Genomic DNA, 16904 nt, shown 5'->3' on the forward strand with positions numbered 1-16904 from the left:
AGATTTCATCAAATTCTATGCCAAAATTTTATTCCTTGCTTAAAAATCCCGAGTTTTTGGACAAAAAGTTGGACTTACAGAGAAGTTGGGCTTATTTTTAAACCTGGCTGTACATTAAAACTCACTAGATGGCAGTACAGGATGTCAACAAATTTACCGAAATGAATGGTAAACTAGAGAACAGCAGAATTACATTAGTGCAGATCCATGTTGTTTTATCTTTCTATCTAACCTATGTGTCAGGTTTAAAAATAAGTCAGTGTTATGTTAGCAAATGAAAACATCTGCTGCCTGTATTTTTCCCTTTCTTACTCAGAAAAAACGAGTTACATGTTAAGTGCTTTTTGGTCAAAAGTCACTATTCAGAGTTCCCAACTCTTCACTTTTCAGTTAATACTTTTTGAAACCCCACATAATGGCAGAGTGATAGACCATATATGATTAGCAGTGGCCTGTTTAACACCTGCTAAGGGGTGAATTGTATTTTTGTGATTACCACTGTGTGAAAAGTCTCAATCTGCGTTCCTGATCACACAAGCAACTATTATTGCTCTATGTTGATAAGCCTCAGAGATGGGGCACACTAAGTTAGGTATGGTTATTCTGATGGTCAGGATTTCTCAGTATACACTATTTTCTGTTGGTTTCAGTGCCCAATGCTAAACAGCAATCTCATATGATATTAAACTTTGTATTTGGCCTGCTGCTGAAGGGGGACATGTTGTTTTTTCGGAACCAATTGTGGATGTGCGAAAGCTTTTCAGCTGCTTATGGGACCTTTCAAGCAGACGAAGATGTCATTCTACATTGGCAAGTACCATACACAAGGACTAAGTCAACTTGGTATGATTATTCTGATTCTCTTGATCTGTTGTTGTCTGTCTTTTGGTTGCTTTTAGTGTCTAAGTGCTAAATATGGTCTACTCTAAAACTAAACTTTGTTTTGGGCCTTGTAGAAAATCAGGATCATTTTATTCTCAAATTGATTTGTCAAATAAGTTAAAGCTTTTTCTATCTCAGCAATGTTTGCAGACTGATATCACACATTTTTTGTACCCCTCTCTCCCTTTTATTTTGGACACCAAATGTCCTTTTAGGATTAGTCATTGGTTGTGCATGTTTGGTTATCCACTTAGAAATCCTGCAGAAGGTCCCAAGAAATAAACCCACAGAAGGTTTGCACAGATTAATGTCTTATGTAAGTACCCTAAGTTAACTTTTTAAAATACTGATTTGTATTTTATTTTCTTCTTGTAGATAAATAATTATAATGAATCGGGAGATGGAGGCCGGTCTTTTTATAAAGTGCTGACGTTTGGAAACGCGACCAGAAATTTCCATATTTTAGTCACACTCCTTCATGTTATGGTATTTTATATGTCTAAATGGAAGTGTATATCTGGGCTCCCTTCTTTTCTGTGGCCCCGTTTCCCCTTGACTCGTAATAAGCCCGTAGGGGGTCATGCCCCTACTGTGATCAGCAGTAAAGGTTGTGAGCGCGCTGTCCGGAAAGGGGACGTGGGGGTCCTCAAGTTCTATGATATCATTGGAGGGCGAAGAGGCTACCCACAAATCCGAATTAACGGTTAATCGCTCACGTAAAAACTTGTCCGAATCATCACTCTTCACCCTTTTCCGGCTTCTCTTAGCCACTCACCGGGTAATCTCCCCGGTGGTTCATTTCATTTTGTGGTTCACTACTATGTGAATGTCAATACAAAACTTTTTTTTATAAACAAAACTTTTATAAATTTGTGTTTTTAGTTTTGCTACTTTGCATTTCTTTACTTGTTCTACTTTTACTGTAAGTGTCTAATGTAATGTAATTCCACTTACTTGCACGCACCGCTTGAAGATGCTTTCTTCGTCATGAGTGTCATAGAGTGGGTTCTTGAATTGGCTGCTATCCGCACATATTGTGATAGTGATGGAAGAATTCACACTGATTGAAAGTACTACACAATACACATGTCAATTTTCATTAGATAGTTTCAAACTATATTTTAATTTAACTCTTTCAGGAATCGAACCCGAGATCTTCGGCAAGGCACGCCGATGCTCAACCACAGAGCCATGAGTTTTATAAAATTGAAGACTGTAACTCTATGTCTTCTGGAAGCTAAATATGGACACTTGTAACGGTAATGGAAAATTATAATAGTTAGATAATGAAAGATCATTGTACACACTATTGATGCTATGAAAACCTGCATAAGAGTTAGTTAATAATGCCACTGCCATGAGAATTGAACCCAAGACCCACAACCCCGTTCTCCGACACGCTAACCATATCCCCATGGAAATATTACTTATAACTCCTTGTGATCATGAGCATTCTCCTTATAAGGATTAGGTAAAATAAATTTGATTTTATAATTATTTATTTTAGTTCTACTGAAAAACCATATGGACGTCATATTTAATGTAAAATTCCTAGTCAATTTTCAATTAACTCTTCCAGGATTTGGATCCTTGACCTTCAGCGCACCACACAGAAACCATCAACCATTAAACCACATATAACATTTATATGTTCTCTGTATCTTTATGTTACGTAGGGGCACGTAATGTAATGTAACAGAACCAACTGCGATCCCGCACACCCAAAATGCAGCCTGTTGAAATATAAATGATCAATCTCGTGGGCATTTTGGTTCCACCTATAAATCCATTCCAAAAACAAATTTTTAAAAGTTTCTATTGCGTTGAAAGGACTTGTATAAATTATACCAAACGCTTGTGTCGATCTTGGTTGCTGGTGTTCTTGTTTACAGGCGTATCAGCCCAAATCCTTGTACGTGCCACACGATGCAGAAGTTGGCAACATTGTGTGATTGCACAAGTGACTAACCGGTTGCAAGATTGTAGGTCAATGCTGAAAATTTTGCCTGTTGCTGCTGGTGAAAACCCAAATTTTAAGACAACGAGTGTGAACCCTGCCCTAATTTTGCGTTGGTTTGAGATGATAAAGATTTTATTAAACACGTTTGAATTGCTATTTTCCCTATTTTCACTCAACGGTATGGTCTAAAGTAAACAGTTATCTTCGTATCTGTCGCTCTCGATATTTTTTACTCCTATCTTGCCTAATCCCGAAATATGAAAGTGAGCCAAGAACGGTTCGTTACACTAATTGCACAAATCACGAATTTCGCTTATAAATTTCTCTAACAGGACTAGCTTTGGAGTTGTTGTAACCCGCCTCCCCTCCCATATTTGCGTCCCGAAGCTTCCTTTCACTCGCGTCCTTCAAAACATGAAAATAATTTCAAATGTAGAGCTAACACGGCTAGCCTGTGTTGGCAAGAAAATGTATTTCACACTGCTTGTATCCGGTTTCTCTCAATTATTCCCGACTAAGTCGAAAAAGGGAGCTATAAAAGCCCAGGAATCCGAAGCGATCGTCACAGCACCCTCCACTGTTCGCTCAAGCAAGTTGAATTCGAAATTTCTACAAAACCCACTGTTCAATTTGATCAACAATGGCTGCTAATTTGAAGGTACATTTTTCTTTTAAATGCCACTTAAGATTTCGTTTGAATTTCATTGCTAGAGAAATATTACTGACCAATGGATTTGTTCTTCCAGATAGCAATCCTTATCGTAGCGCTGATGCTCGTTGCTGTGGCCGTGGCGAAGAAAGCCAAGGTAGTCTATGTTTACCACGCCGGAGGTTACGGTGGCGGTTACGGTGGCGGCTACGGAGGGTACAGCAGTGGTTATGGTGGTTATGGCGGTCAACGAAGCTACGGAGGCTACGGAGGAGGTTACAGCTCAGGACACGGAGGTAAAAATCGCTTCAATAGTGTCTGAAATAGCGTGTTAAAAGATTAGTGAATCTAACTAATTTTCAATTTTTTCTGTCGAAACATTTCAGGTTATAGCTCGGGATATTCCGGTGGATATGGCTATTAATAAGGCATCCCACAACGATAACTTTTCGGCGAGCTCAAACAATCCAACTTAATTTATACGTCTTACCGTTTTCTTTGTCCTGTCTAGCCATACACGTAGCAAAAGAGTATTACAGAATTTTTAATGGAATCATTCAATCTGACTGTTTGTCCTGTTGTTCTACAATTCGCGTTACATGACTAAGCAAAAGACTATCGGTGGTATAGTTGTTCAGCAGAATGAAAGTATGTAGCTAGTAGAAAAAGCACCTACGGCAAAGCTACAATTAGTCGAGCTCAGATTATATTCCATCATCAAACATATATGCGATACTTTATGGTTTAGAAAACACGTCGGTCAATAGCAGCGTAGACGGCCAACAAGATGGTTTTCGTCTTTTCTAAAATCGAGCAATAGAACATCTAGAAAGTAAATAAGATCAATGCATTGCAAAACATTTCTTAAAATCGTAATAAAGGTAAAGGTTTACGAACCGAGACGTTCCAAAAATAGTTAATTGCTTTTACCATCTGTTTGCATCCAAAAGCTGGGAGAAACAGGGTCCATTGTGGCGTCCTTTTTCCTGAGTTTGTAACATTGAATTCCATAGTTTCAGACTCTTTGAAGATGGAGCACCTGCATTCACCTTTAATAAAAAGGTTCTGGTGATAGATCATCAGAAATCTGAAATTAGAGCTGTTGAAAAATTACTAGTGTCCTTTACTTTAGAATTTTCCATTTTCTTCTACAGTCGGTAATCTATAACTACTACGAACTCGTATTCAATGTCCCCGTCCAAATGTCACCGAAACATTCAATTTTCAAACAGTTTCGTTTAACTTCCTTTCCCGTGAGTTTCATTTTCCGTGAAATATTGCCTCGCCAGCACAACTTGTTCACCAGTGAAAAGGAGAAATGAATCGCCCACTTATTACCGATTACTCTACATTTTCTTTATACTCTTCACCGAGCAGTTCCAGTGAACGTTTCGGTTTCTTCTTCGCTCTACATTTTTCTTACGTTCGTTTAAGTCGCGTGATATGTCAATATCTTTCCAACAATTTCCAGAACCTTGGGCCACCTAAATTTGAAAAGTCAGTTTGCCAAAGAAAGAAACGTCACTAATTTAACATTATATCCCATCTCAACCTTTAGTCAATGTCTGCTTATTTATTCACCATTTCCGGTGTTTTGTTCAATGCAATTCTGGTTGTGATGCAACATAAAGAAAATAAACATTTCGCTATTCACATTCTGTGAAGAAAAAACAAAGGGGGAGGGGTGAAGCTATACACTGATTCGAACGTTACTTGAGACATCCATTTAAACTAGATGTTAAATTTGTCGGTTTTCAATTTCAAATAAAGGAGTTAATGAAAAAGTTGCTTACTTCATTGCTCATTTTACTCCACCTTTCAACACGAGGGGTTCCAGATTTTTTCAGAATTTCATAAGTTTTGCAGATTTTAATTTTGGCAAATGTAATGGCAAAAGGCGTTACGCTAACTTGACATCAATAGGGCGACAGCTAGCTGGACGGAAACTAAAGCGGCGATAATGATGCGGGAAATGAACGACGAGGCGTTGATAGATCCGGGACTGCCATTTTTACTCCGGTGACAGGGTTCGGTAATGTGACGCGTTTTGGACATTAGCCAGTAAAAAGCTCGCTGCGATAAAAAATGAAAATACATAAAAAGATAATGACAAGACTCATCAGTTAGTTGCGACCTATTTTTTATGGTTGAAAAACAAAAACAAGTGATAAACACAAAAATAGATATGGTTTTGAGGTAATACTCACCATACGGTTTTGACGTTTTAACTCTTCGCCTACTTTGATCCTCACCATGGCTTGATAGTGATTCAACCAATGCAGCTACATGAACAAACGGATTATAAAGGACATGAGATTAAAGGTTGTTTTACTCTTCATCATAAAGAAATACCTGTTTAAATGTCATCAGCTCAGGCACAATCAGGTATGGATCGAAAGGTACCAATGATACCACCTCAAAGCCCAAAAAACGGCCGTCTCGTTGGTGCTAAAAATAAAACAGCAGCGTTGTTCTCATACGCTAGGCATTCAACGTCATGGAATGTGACTCGCAATAATTAGAAATACCTCAAATGTTTTATTGATCACCCGCAGAATAGATTCCAAACGGATGCCAAATTCATTTTCCTGGTAAAATCCAGGCTCTGCGAAAATATTCGCATTTTAAAGCAGAGCGCCAATAAATGCTACTGTGCGGACAGCAGATGTATGTACATACCATCAGAGAAGAAGTAGTTTTCCTCGAAATGATGTCCAACTTTCCCGTAAATACGAATCTGAATTGGACCTATAAAGCCGATTGTGAGGATATGTCAAGCAGATTTAGAAAGTTGTTTCTAGAATGATGTTACTTTCGTGTACGTTGAGAAAGGAACCAATGCCATGCCCAGTTCCGTGAAGGTAGTCCAGTCCCGCGCTGTACAAGTGTTGACGAGCTATAACATCAATCCTGGTGTCATCAATCGAGTCGGGGAAAACCAGTGTGGCCAGGTCGATAGCTCCCATCAAGACCCGAGTGTAAATCTCTTTCTGACGCTGCGTCGCCCGACCGAAATGGAATGTACGGGTCACATCCGTCGTCCCGTCTAGACCCATCCAAATGATGATCATCAATCATTTTGACAAGAGAAAACCCAAAAACAGTTGGAATGACGTACCAAGATATTGGCCACCAGAGTCGATTATCAAAAACGAGGAATTGTCGATAATTCGATTGGTTTCCAACGACGGCCTGTAATGGATAACTGCGCCATTTGGTCCGAATGCGGCGATCGTGCTGAAACTTGGTCCTCGGTTCAGGTCCTGCTGTTGGCGATACTCGTCCAACGTGTGAACGACTTTCAACTCGTCCCATTGCACCTTGCCTTCATGCACCTTTAAAGGGCAATGACACAAAACAGGACCCGATCAATCAACTTCATCATCGAAATGAAACTCGTATATCGATTGAAAAAAAAAATGAGAAATTCGAACCTGTTCTTGGAGAAGAGAGAGAAAATCGCAGAGGGCCACTGCATCTTTCATATGGGCGTTTTTCATTCCCTCCACTTCGATGGCGTTTTTCGTCGCCTTCAATAAAATCAATGGCGAAGGAGATGTCCGTCTCTTGTCTGCAGGAATCTGTAGAAGCAAGCGAACCAAAAATAGTCACAACAGCCACATCACAAATTTCTATTCAATAACCCCAAAAATGTGGAACTTACCGTTTCGTAAATGGCGAAACTGACTCCTCCACTGTAGGCGTATCTCGATGGAAGTAGAACGGAGTTGGCTTTGGCTGTTAAACGGGGCAGATCGTTGAACACATTCTCGTATCGCCTGATTCTTTATCGCGTCAAAGTCCACGCACACGAGGGAAATCCAATCGAAACAAAGTAACAATAATATCAATAAGAAAGATTAATGGAATAGAACTAGGGACAGCCACAGTCGTTCCCGTAAACGGGGCAGGTGATTAGATACAGGCGCACCTCCCCACATCATTATTTTTCATTCTCTGTCATTGAAACAAACCGACAGTGTTTCCACATCCTCGTCCCTTGTATAAAACTAACGCCATCACGACCATCACAACAAGACAAATCCTTCCCCATAAGGGCGTGGTCGGCGGTCTACGCGGGATATTTTCGCATAAATCAAATAAGCATATCCTTTTTGTACGGTCAGGTAAAAGGAAAATAATAATAAAAAAATAGACACATTTAAATAAAAAAAATAAATCAACAAAAATAAAGCCAAATGGATATTGTTTGTCGTTGGTGGGTGCCGCCTGTTAGCCTCGTAAAAAAAAAAAAAGGGAATCCCGATGTTGTTCTTTTGATGGTACGGGATACTTTCACAGTCATTAGTGGTTCCATCTTGACGTATGTGATGAATGATGGTACCTTATATGTCATTCCTCTCCATCGAAACATCTTTTACCTCCTCTATCTTTCATGAGGCCGTAAATAGCCGCCGTGTGTTGGGTGCCATATCAGGACTGGTGGCCGCACATCTCTCCAAGACACACCCTTATTATTATTCCACCTACATTCGTGGGCGCCGAATGACGAACGGCAAGCGAAGCGAGAGAAGATAAAAGAACAGAAAACGACTCTTTCGCACACTTACTCAACACAGAGGTCATCGGGCTGCTCACGGGGACAACGATCGCTCTCGAGGTGCTCCCTGATGGGCGCCACTTTCAATTTGAGCGGCTCGACAAAGAGGACGACCTGTTGCAAAGACACGTAGGCATAGCTTTTGACCAGAGGGCTGTAGGGCACGTCGGCGCCACGAAGATTCAAAAGCCAAGCGATTTCGTCCAGCGCCGTCACGACAATCCCATCCAGCCCGAGCTCCTTCAATTCGTTTCGCACCACGCCCACCTTTTCTTGCCACGTCTGGCCTGTTAAGAAAAGTTAGGGGGGGGAAAAAAATTATATGTTTGTCTCACTTGATGACGAATGGATGGTTCTGCAACAAAAAACCTGCGTAGGCAATGTCGTGTATAAAAGCAGGACGAGGGTTGGGTTTAGGTCTTCCGTTGTCCTCATTCCAAATGGCATCGACCAAATTTGCTTGAACGGCGTCCAATTTGATTCCGCTTTCGGCTATGAAAGTACCACGTTATTTCATCCTTTTCACGTATTAGCTTATAAATCGTTAAGTACCGAGATCGGAACGCCATTCCAGCCACTGATCGGCACTGACCAACTTCGGATCAGCTCCGATGCGGTCGCCAGAAGACAGGACGGACTTGAGCCATTCGCTTATGCTGGGCACTTGATCCTGGCCGGATTTCATGACGATCCATTGGCAGTCGAGTTGTTGATCGGCTTGTAGGTGATAGCGTCCGTCTACCCATAGAGCAGCCATGTTTTGCGTCACGACCGCCGTTCCAGCGCTTCCCGTGAAACCCGTCACGTACTGGCGTCTCTTGTCGCTCGGGGAAACCATTTCAGTCTGCCATGGATAACAACGTACGTAAATCAGATGAGACGCATTAGAGTCAATGTCAAGATCACGTCACATTTTTGACTTGAGGAAATTCTTTGGCACCGACAGGTTCGAAATTTCGTTCTGTAGTCCGCCCGGGAAAAATGTTAAGATGTGTCCAAGAAGAAATGCAAGCCCCCCTTTCTACATTGCGCAATGTTGTTACAGAGTGATAAGGAGAAAAAAACAAAATGGACTATAGAAATATAGAAAATAAAGGATTTCTTACGATGACGAGGATAAATCCAAGCCTGTTGCTTAAAACTCCCTTCGGGGTGTTGAAGAGGAATTTTGTTTACAAATTACACGATAGACATTATCATTCTAATAATGATGTGATTGCCCTCAGGCCGATTTTTTTCCCCCAAAGAAGTACTTGGGTGTGTCACTGGGCATTGACTGTTTAATATCCCTTTCCTTATAGCCTGCAGTCTGATCCTCGAAACACTTGGGTTGACAAAGCCCATTAACAAACACCATTAAGTGAAGGCAACCCATAAAAATGTCGTTGGATCTTTGACACAAAGATCGCCTTAATGGCTCGGTATCTGTCAATCTGGTTGACTGTGTTTGGCCATACCTGGTGTTCGTCGTCACTAGTGATGATGTAGGCCTTGAGCGGTGCTCCTCTGACTAATTTGACGGCAGACATGGCGACGCGCAGCTGTTGCAGTCTCAGCGTCGTATTGACGCGGTTTATCGGCTGCTCTTGTCGAATAACGCCGTCCAGGCAGCCCAGACGATCGGGCGCGGTGCGGCTGCTAACAACCTCCGCCATCCAAACGCCTCTCATCACTATGCCCATTAAACAAAACAACAACAAAAAGTAAACAATAAAAACTCGACGAGATCATATCAAATTCTATGGACGCTAACTGCATCTGTTGCATCAATGGCGTTGCTATTCTTTTTGAGCATCTTAAAATAGGCAGAGGAGTGTTGTACTACCATACTAGATGGGGGGGGGGTTTGATGGAGAGAATGGGGGTGTCCCTCGTCAGTGACATGCTGACGAGTGCGTTACATCAACATTAGGGATGGCGCGGCAGACGGAAGACAACAAAAAAAAGGATTTTGGGTTCTTTCAAAAATATTTCTTTTTCCGCCTTTTTTTTTGTGTGTGTGTGTGTTGCCCCTTGTGTGGTCGTTGTCGGCATCCGGCGACGCTGGATACTTGTTATAGCGCATCATGTAACAAGGTGTACAAATGCGGTCGGATAGCCAAAAAATTTAACAATTTCATTTTTTCTTGTCAAAAGAAAAAAAGAAAAAAAGGGGAAAGTTTTGAATTTCTTGGTGCATTAAAACAAATCACAAAGAATTCTGAAAAGACAGCAGGGGGGAGTGGTTTGGCAAGCTGAATGACTCATCACGTATATAAAGGTGCACTCCTTTTTTTTTTAAATGTGTATGTTGGCTAACGAGTTTTCTTATAGACGCCATATGCGCGTTATTACACTATTCCAAGGCCGTTTCGCGAAGGCGAATGTGTTTTTTTTTTAACGGAACGAAGGGAAGCTCGTGATGGATGCAAAGAAATGGCAAGGGCAAATAGGGCATACGCCACCGACTGTAAAAAAACACTATTTCCATCTGGCAACTTGGTTACACAATTCTTTTTGCCCGCCGTCTATTTTTTGCCCGGTGGCTGAATGAATGAGAAAGAAAAAGGGCGATTCGAATGCGAATTTGAATTGGCAAACATTAAGTCAACGTTCTGCAATTTGATTATTAAGAAACTGATTGAATTTTTTTATTTGTTTCAACGGTTTTTCTTGGTAAATTAATGGGGTTACTATTCCAGATGAGTTCTACGAAAAGGATTGCGGCGATTTTGTCGACTCGACATTTTCCTCTCAACAAAAAAAGCGACACGCAACGCTAAAAATAGGAATAGAATTTAAAAAAAAATTCAAATTCAAATTCTCGTAGCGGCGGAGGATGAAAAAAACAAAAAACGATCGGAAATCGCGCGCAATTGTTTTGATTACTTGCCCAAAAACAAAAACATCCGCCCGTTTCCGTTTACAAATTTTGTTTCGGTCGTCACGGCAAAAAAATTAAAAAACAAAAAAGCGCGTGACTACGGGAAAAACACGGAGAAAAAGAATAACACCATATCGGAGAAAAGTTCCAGGTTTTACTACTTACCGGACAGCACGATGAGCAGTGATTGCAAACCAATCATTTTTCTTGTAGTTTCACTGATCCGTCGACCAGAAACGAAGACATCAAATGAAGCACTTGTCAGACACTTCACCTGTTTCTTCACACTCGATAGTTTTAGCGCGATTTTGATAGCGACACGTTTCTTTCCTTTTTCAACACGCAAGCGATGGATGATGATGTGTGCGAGCGAGTGCTGCTGGCGCCTCACTGCGCCTTCGGGACCAACGGCAGCCGCTCGTCATGTTTGGAACTCTGCGTGTGTGTGTGTGTCTGTATTAAAGAACCTACCTCCTCTTCTTCCTTGCGACTAGTCAGCCCTGCAAGCTTTTGCTTGGACTGCCTTTGCGTGTTTGCTGCTCTGCTCTCCTTCACCCGTTTCTCTTCTTTATTTTTTTTTTTCCCCCTTTTTTTTTCTTATAACAAACTGAGAGCGTCCGCCGTCTAATTTCGGTCATCGGCTGCAACGCTCCATACCTAATAAATACGTCTATATTTAGATTCCTTTTCTTTCTACTGTTTCAATTTAACAAACTTTTTTATTTTTTGCTGTGTCGGTTGTCTTGCGAATTTCCCTTTTTTCCCGATGCGCAAAACAATAAAAAGCCAATTCGCTTTCTTCTTATTGGATAGACCTTAAAAAAATAAATAAATAAATAAAATGTTAATCTCTTTTTTTTTTAATAAGCTCTTTCATTCAAACGATAGCCAATGATCTATTACGTGATAAATGAATGATTTCAATTCTTACCATAGCTGTGGATGCGACTGGGCTAGTCGTCATGCATTTTTGTTGGTTACGAGGGACGGAAAAATATTTTCTGCGCAATTCTTTCCGAATCTCCGGTTGTTGTGCCTCTGGTTCGTTTCGTGCGTGCTGACATTACGGGAGGGCGTTGTCTTTTATTTTTACTGTTTCTTTTCTTTTAAAAAAAAAAAAATTTTTTTTTTTCGTACATTTCGACGTGCCAATCTACATATCCTGCACCTCCGCCCCACAACTACTACCATTTTCTTCTTCTTCTTCTGCAGATACAATGTTCAACGCCTCTTTTTGTTCCCCGTTTTCTTTTAGTCTGGTCGAGAATTTATAGACCTTTGCTCCAGGGGGCATTCTACTCGACTTCAACAGCAATAACTCTTTGTAAGGTGTATCTCGCAATATCGAGACTAGTTTTGCAGCTTCACCCATTTTTTTTTTTTTTTTGCGAGAGATAATCCAAGTGTCTTGACATTTTCCTAGACGATGTACGTGAAAAGATAAAAAGTCGTGTAAAAGGCCCTTATATTCCCTTCTTCCCCCATTATCTCGGCCAGGCATGGAAATGCTTAATCAGCTGCTGTACTATGCTAGACATAAACAATTCTGACGTATAAAAGAGCGTCGAATAACAGGAATTAAATTACGAAATTCAGTTAGAGTATATATAAAAAAAATGATAAACTGTGATGGCCTTAGAAATTAATTGTTGCCTGTTAAAAGATGGGCTGGGCGGGTTGTTTCTAGGAGTCGGTTATGGTGAAGGGGTTACCGGACGAGTTTTGGAGACGAGCCAGGGCCAGCATCCGCCTGTATTGCTGGAAGTAGTCGACGTTGTGTTTCGCCGTCGTTGTAACTCAGCGCCGACGTTCAGCCGGACCAGTTGGTGGTAATCGTTCAACCACTTCATCTGTTATTAATATAACATACAAGACACGGACGGTAAAGGTACAAAACAAAACAGAAGACAGATTTGTAGGGTGTCCATTTATACACAGTAGGTGGAGTAGATTTCCAGCAACTACTTTGTTTGCTTTGGCTCGAACATTGAAAGTTGGACTGGAAGACGAAGCGGAGGAAGGTGTCGGAAGAAGAAAAGGAGAAAGGGCCAAATGTACACAGGCAATGATGGGCGCTTTGCTCACTTGTTTGGAGGTCATCATGTCGGCTAGAATCAAGTCGCTCTCGAACGGAACCATCGTCACGGGCTCGAAGCCAAAGAATCTATTCCCGCCATAGTGAGACTCCTCCTGTGGATGCTGCTGCTATTTTTCAGTGGAATGTTGTTGCCATTGTTTGTCATCCATCAGTGACCCAGCCCCCAAAAGTAGAGAGAAACGAACGTCCAACAAAAGACCAACAGTTGGGTAAACAACACGTTTCAACGGACTGCAATACGTGCTGAATGTACCGTCATGTTTACGTCGACGACACGAAGGATCGTTTCCAATCGGATGCCGTACTCATTGGGCAAGTAATAACCTGGTTCTTCAAATATTTAAGATAAACAAATGCATCAATTATTAGCTGGCAGGTGAAAATTGTTGCCATTTATGACAATAACAAGATAAGGCTTACCGTCAGAAAAGAAATAGTTGGCGCGGAAACGGTGAGGTTCTTTGCTGTTGATATTCACTTGAATGGGACCTGCGTAATAAGCGCGTCAAAACAACCAATCAACATTTCCATTTGGTCAGTCGTTGTATACTTTCGTGAACGTTGAGAAACGAGCCAATGCCATGGCCGGTTCCGTGATGGTAGTCCAGTCCGACCTGGTAGAGGTGTTGACGGGCGATGATATCGATGTGGCTGTCGGCCATCGAGTCGGAGAAAACCAGTGCAGCCAGGTCGATAGCTCCCATTAAAACCCGAGTGTAAATCTCTTTCTGACGCTGAGTTGCACGACCAAAATGGAATGTACGGGTCACATCCGTCGTCCCGTCTAGACCCATCCAAATGATGATCATCAATCATTTTGACAAGAGAAAACCCAAAAACAGTTGGAATGACGTACCAAGATATTGGCCACCAGAGTCGATTATCAAAAACGAGGAATTGTCGATAATTCGATTGGTTTCCAACGACGGCCTGTAATGGATAACTGCGCCATTCGGTCCGAATGCAGCGATCGTGCTGAAAGATGGTCCTCGGTTCAGGTCCTGCTGTTGGCGATACTCGTCCAACGTGTGAACGACTTTCAGCTCATCCCATTGCACTTTGCCTTCATGAATCTTTAAAAGGCAATAATTAAAATTGAAACGAAACTTCAATCGATTGAAAAAGTCAAAACAATGGAAAAAAAAGATGTTCCAACCTGTTCTTGGAGAAGAGAGAGAAAATCGCATAGGGCCACTGCATCTTTCATATGGGCGTTTTTCATTCCTTCCACTTCGATGGCATTTTTCGTCGCTTTCAATAAAATCAATGGTGAAGGCGATGTCCGTCTCTTGACTGCAGGAATCTATATCGGCAAGCAAGCCTTAAATAGTAAACAGCCACACCTAAAAATTTCTAATTAATAAAAAAACAAACAGTGCAACCTACCGTCTCGTAAATGGCAAAACTGACTCCTCCACTGTAGGCGTAGTTAGAGGGCAGCAGGACAGAGTCGACATTCTCCGTTAAAACGGGCAAGTCGTTGAAGACGTTTTCGTAATGTCTCACTCTGTCAACAAGAAGGGTCTACGTTAGGTGGGAATTCCAAACAAGCGAGCATTGGGCATCGCCAACGCTTTTTATTTTTATCGACCACGCACTCGACACAAATAGTTTCCTCTTGACAGTCGTCGCTGTTCAAGTGTTCCCGGATCAGCTCCGTCATTTTCGTCGGTTGGATAAAGAGCACAATGCGATCCAGCGATAAATATACGTAACCTTCTACCAGAGGGCTGTAGGGCACGTCGCCACCCCTCAGGTTCAACAGCCAAGCGATCTCATCCAGGGCCGTCAATACAACAGCATCCAGCTTTTGTGCCATCAGCTCATTTCGCACTGCATCCACTTTGTCTTGCCACGATTGACCTGGGAAACAAGAGAAACGTATAAAAAAAAGAAAGTTACAATGTTTTTATTAGGGCTACGCAATAGCCCATTGAAGGAAGACGGCCAAAATCTGTGTCTTAAAAAATCAAACGGACTCAAAGACCCTAAAAACGCTCCCATTTAAACACGGGGCGCATTAAGTGGTGCCTTAGCCAAAAAAAGCTAGCATTCCGTGTTTTTATAAGAGCTTATAAATTATACGGTCGAGTGTTGTGCATAATAAATAGTCTAGTATACAATACCGGAGTAGGCAATGTCGTGAACGTAAGCCGTCGTGCTTGGTTTATTGCTGCTGCTCCTGCTGCTGCATGTCGAGTTGTTTGGACTCACGATTTTGGCACATTTCCAAACTACGTCCACAAGATTGGTTGGCAAAGCATCCAGCCAAATGTCGCTTCCGGCTGTGTAAGGAGATCCCGGACAAAAGAGCATAGCAGAGGGAAAATAAAAAGTTAGTTAAGTTTTAATAGCCTTTTTCTACCGTGAACGACAGTGGATTGTAAAACATCATCGACAGGCAAACACCTGTATGTTTAAAGTGCTAGGCAAAGTTGTTGTTGTTGTTGGTTTTTTTCTTACCCAGTTCGTTTCGCCATTGCAGCCAATGATTGGCGTTGACCAATTTTGGATCGGCGCCCACTCTATCACCCGGTGACAGGACGGACTTTAGCCAATGGCTAATCTCCGGCACCTGCAACGATGAGGAAACAATTCGAAATTAACAAAAGATATTGTTATTTGATTCTTTTTTTTTTCTAAGATGCGAAAGATTAATCTTTACCTGATCCCGTCCTGATTTCATCAGTATCCACTGGCAATCCAGTTGCTGATCAGCCTGAAGATAATAACGTCCATCTGTCCATAAAACAGCTTGTTTGTCTGTTACGACAGCTGTCCCAGAACTACCAGTAAAACCGGAGACCAACTGCCGTCTGTCGTTTTCTGGTGAAATCATTTCTGTTTGCTAATGGAAATGCAACAATAGTAACGTGTCAAATCAATCGCCTAGAGATCGCAATCACTAGTCACTTTTTTCATTCGCATGTGAGCTGAATACCTGATGTTGATCTTCGCCAGTGATGATGTAAGCATCTACATTTGATAAAGCCATAGCCTTTCTTAACATTTCCACACGTAAGGACGTGTTCACACGATTGGCCGGCTCAGAGTGGTCATAATCCGGCGGACAAGCTAGTCGATCCATCATATTTCGGTAGACAATGGCCTTGATTGTTGAAGCAGACAAAGTGCTTTTCGCCATTAACCAAGCAATAATAACTTTTTTTTTGCACCACAATGTTAAGCAAAAATTTCAATTAGCTACAAATGCAATTAATTGGATTTCCCAAAATAGATTTTCTTACTAACCGGTTGTGACGAAACGTGGTTTGCTTGTGGCAGCACGTGTTGCCATTTCTTTTCGGTTTAAGGACATCAATTCAACTGAACAGGCGTTGAACAGATGATTCCATAATTGTAAACCTTCAGCTATACAAGACATAGACGTTGTTTGCTCAAAAGCATCAATTCTCAGGAGGTATTAACGATTAACAGTATAGCAATGGGGGGAAATGATGAAGGCAAGGTAAGGATGCAGGTAGGTCTTCAGCAATAATCGGCCGGTTTTTCGCAATGGCTCGTCACTAGAACTATTACCAGCAGAAAAAGCAAACAAAAAGAAGATCATCGTGGAAGGCAAATGACCTCCAATATCAATATTAATCTGTGTACGCAAGTCTCCAACGTTTATATCGAGTTTGGCCTTGAGCGCCATTACTTCCACCCATGTTCTCTTCTTGTACTCGTGCTACCGTAGTTTCTTTTGATTCCGACAATCTTCGATTCTCTGATCCCAGTTTCTTTTACATCCAACAATGCCCCAAAACAAAGGCAATTCATTTCTTCAAAAGAGATTAAATTAATGAGGATTAAATTATTTACACACCGAATACAAAGTAAGGAAAAAAGTGACTCTAATCTAGCCGTCGAACTTTAGAACGGACATGA

The 16904-nt window shown here is 41.4% G+C and overlaps 3 protein-coding genes and 1 long non-coding RNA gene across 4 annotated transcripts; 2 read left to right on the forward strand and 2 right to left on the reverse strand.

The window, feature by feature from the left end:
* The first annotated feature begins 133 nt into the window (after positions 1-133).
* Positions 134-1520, forward strand: LOC116930690. The gene is made up of 4 exons (XR_004398504.2): positions 134-592; positions 651-843; positions 1098-1198; positions 1258-1520. It is a non-coding gene; the product is annotated as an uncharacterized LOC116930690 (long non-coding RNA).
* A 1821-nt stretch (positions 1521-3341) lies between these two features.
* Positions 3342-4044, forward strand: LOC116930689 (neuropeptide-like protein 31). The gene is made up of 3 exons (XM_032938081.2): positions 3342-3500; positions 3589-3787; positions 3878-4044. Exons 1-3 carry the CDS (start codon positions 3483-3485, stop codon positions 3913-3915), a joined length of 255 nt encoding a protein of 84 aa, XP_032793972.1. The 5' UTR covers positions 3342-3482; the 3' UTR covers positions 3916-4044.
* Positions 4045-5049: 1005 nt separating this feature from the next.
* LOC116930684 (xaa-Pro aminopeptidase 1) lies at positions 5050-12213 on the reverse strand. Its single transcript, XM_045168468.1, has 16 exons — positions 11847-12213; positions 11631-11730; positions 11081-11572; positions 9510-9724; positions 8605-8896; positions 8422-8544; positions 8063-8339; positions 7156-7276; positions 6926-7072; positions 6610-6826; positions 6304-6537; positions 6171-6239; positions 6020-6096; positions 5844-5939; positions 5699-5773; positions 5050-5564 (listed from the first exon to the last, which is right to left on the reverse strand). Exons 3-16 carry the CDS (start codon positions 11115-11117, stop codon positions 5397-5399), a joined length of 2148 nt encoding a protein of 715 aa, XP_045024403.1. The 5' UTR covers positions 11118-11572; positions 11631-11730; positions 11847-12213; the 3' UTR covers positions 5050-5396.
* Positions 12214-12363: 150 nt separating this feature from the next.
* LOC116930685 (xaa-Pro aminopeptidase 1) lies at positions 12364-16883 on the reverse strand. The gene is made up of 14 exons (XM_045168467.1): positions 16266-16883; positions 15955-16175; positions 15679-15861; positions 15477-15588; positions 15140-15298; positions 14612-14876; positions 14400-14520; positions 14170-14316; positions 13870-14086; positions 13564-13797; positions 13434-13502; positions 13267-13343; positions 13001-13120; positions 12364-12765 (listed from the first exon to the last, which is right to left on the reverse strand). The coding sequence occupies exons 1-14, from the start codon at positions 16396-16398 to the stop codon at positions 12610-12612; spliced, it is 2214 nt and encodes a 737-aa protein (XP_045024402.1). The 5' UTR covers positions 16399-16883; the 3' UTR covers positions 12364-12609.
* Positions 16884-16904: the final 21 nt, after the last annotated feature.

This window comes from Daphnia magna, linkage group LG1 (assembly GCF_020631705.1).
Source record: "Daphnia magna isolate NIES linkage group LG1, ASM2063170v1.1, whole genome shotgun sequence".
Classification (NCBI taxonomy): Eukaryota; Metazoa; Arthropoda; class Branchiopoda; order Diplostraca; family Daphniidae; genus Daphnia; species Daphnia magna.

Bases quoted from the DNA above. Each gene is read 5' to 3' on its own strand.
- LOC116930684 (XM_045168468.1), bottom strand. From the start codon at position 11,117: ATGATTGGTTTGCAATCACTGCTCATCGTGCTGTCCG. The intron at 7,073-7,155 runs GTAAGTTCCACA...TTGCTTCTACAG, and splicing joins GTTTCGCCATTTACGAAACG to ATTCCTGCAGACAAGAGACG. The intron at 6,827-6,925 runs GTTCGAATTTCT...TGCCCTTTAAAG, and splicing joins TCTCTCTTCTCCAAGAACAG to GTGCATGAAGGCAAGGTGCA.
- LOC116930685 (XM_045168467.1), bottom strand. From the start codon at position 16,398: ATGTCTTGTATAGCTGAAGGTTTACAATTATGGAATCATCTGTTCAAC. The intron at 15,589-15,678 runs GTAAAGATTAAT...TCATCGTTGCAG, and splicing joins TGAAATCAGGACGGGATCAG to GTGCCGGAGATTAGCCATTG. The intron at 13,344-13,433 runs GTAAGCCTTATC...AAATATTTGAAG, and splicing joins CAACTATTTCTTTTCTGACG to AACCAGGTTATTACTTGCCC.
- LOC116930689 (XM_032938081.2), top strand. The intron at 3,788-3,877 runs GTAAAAATCGCT...GAAACATTTCAG, and splicing joins TTACAGCTCAGGACACGGAG to GTTATAGCTCGGGATATTCC.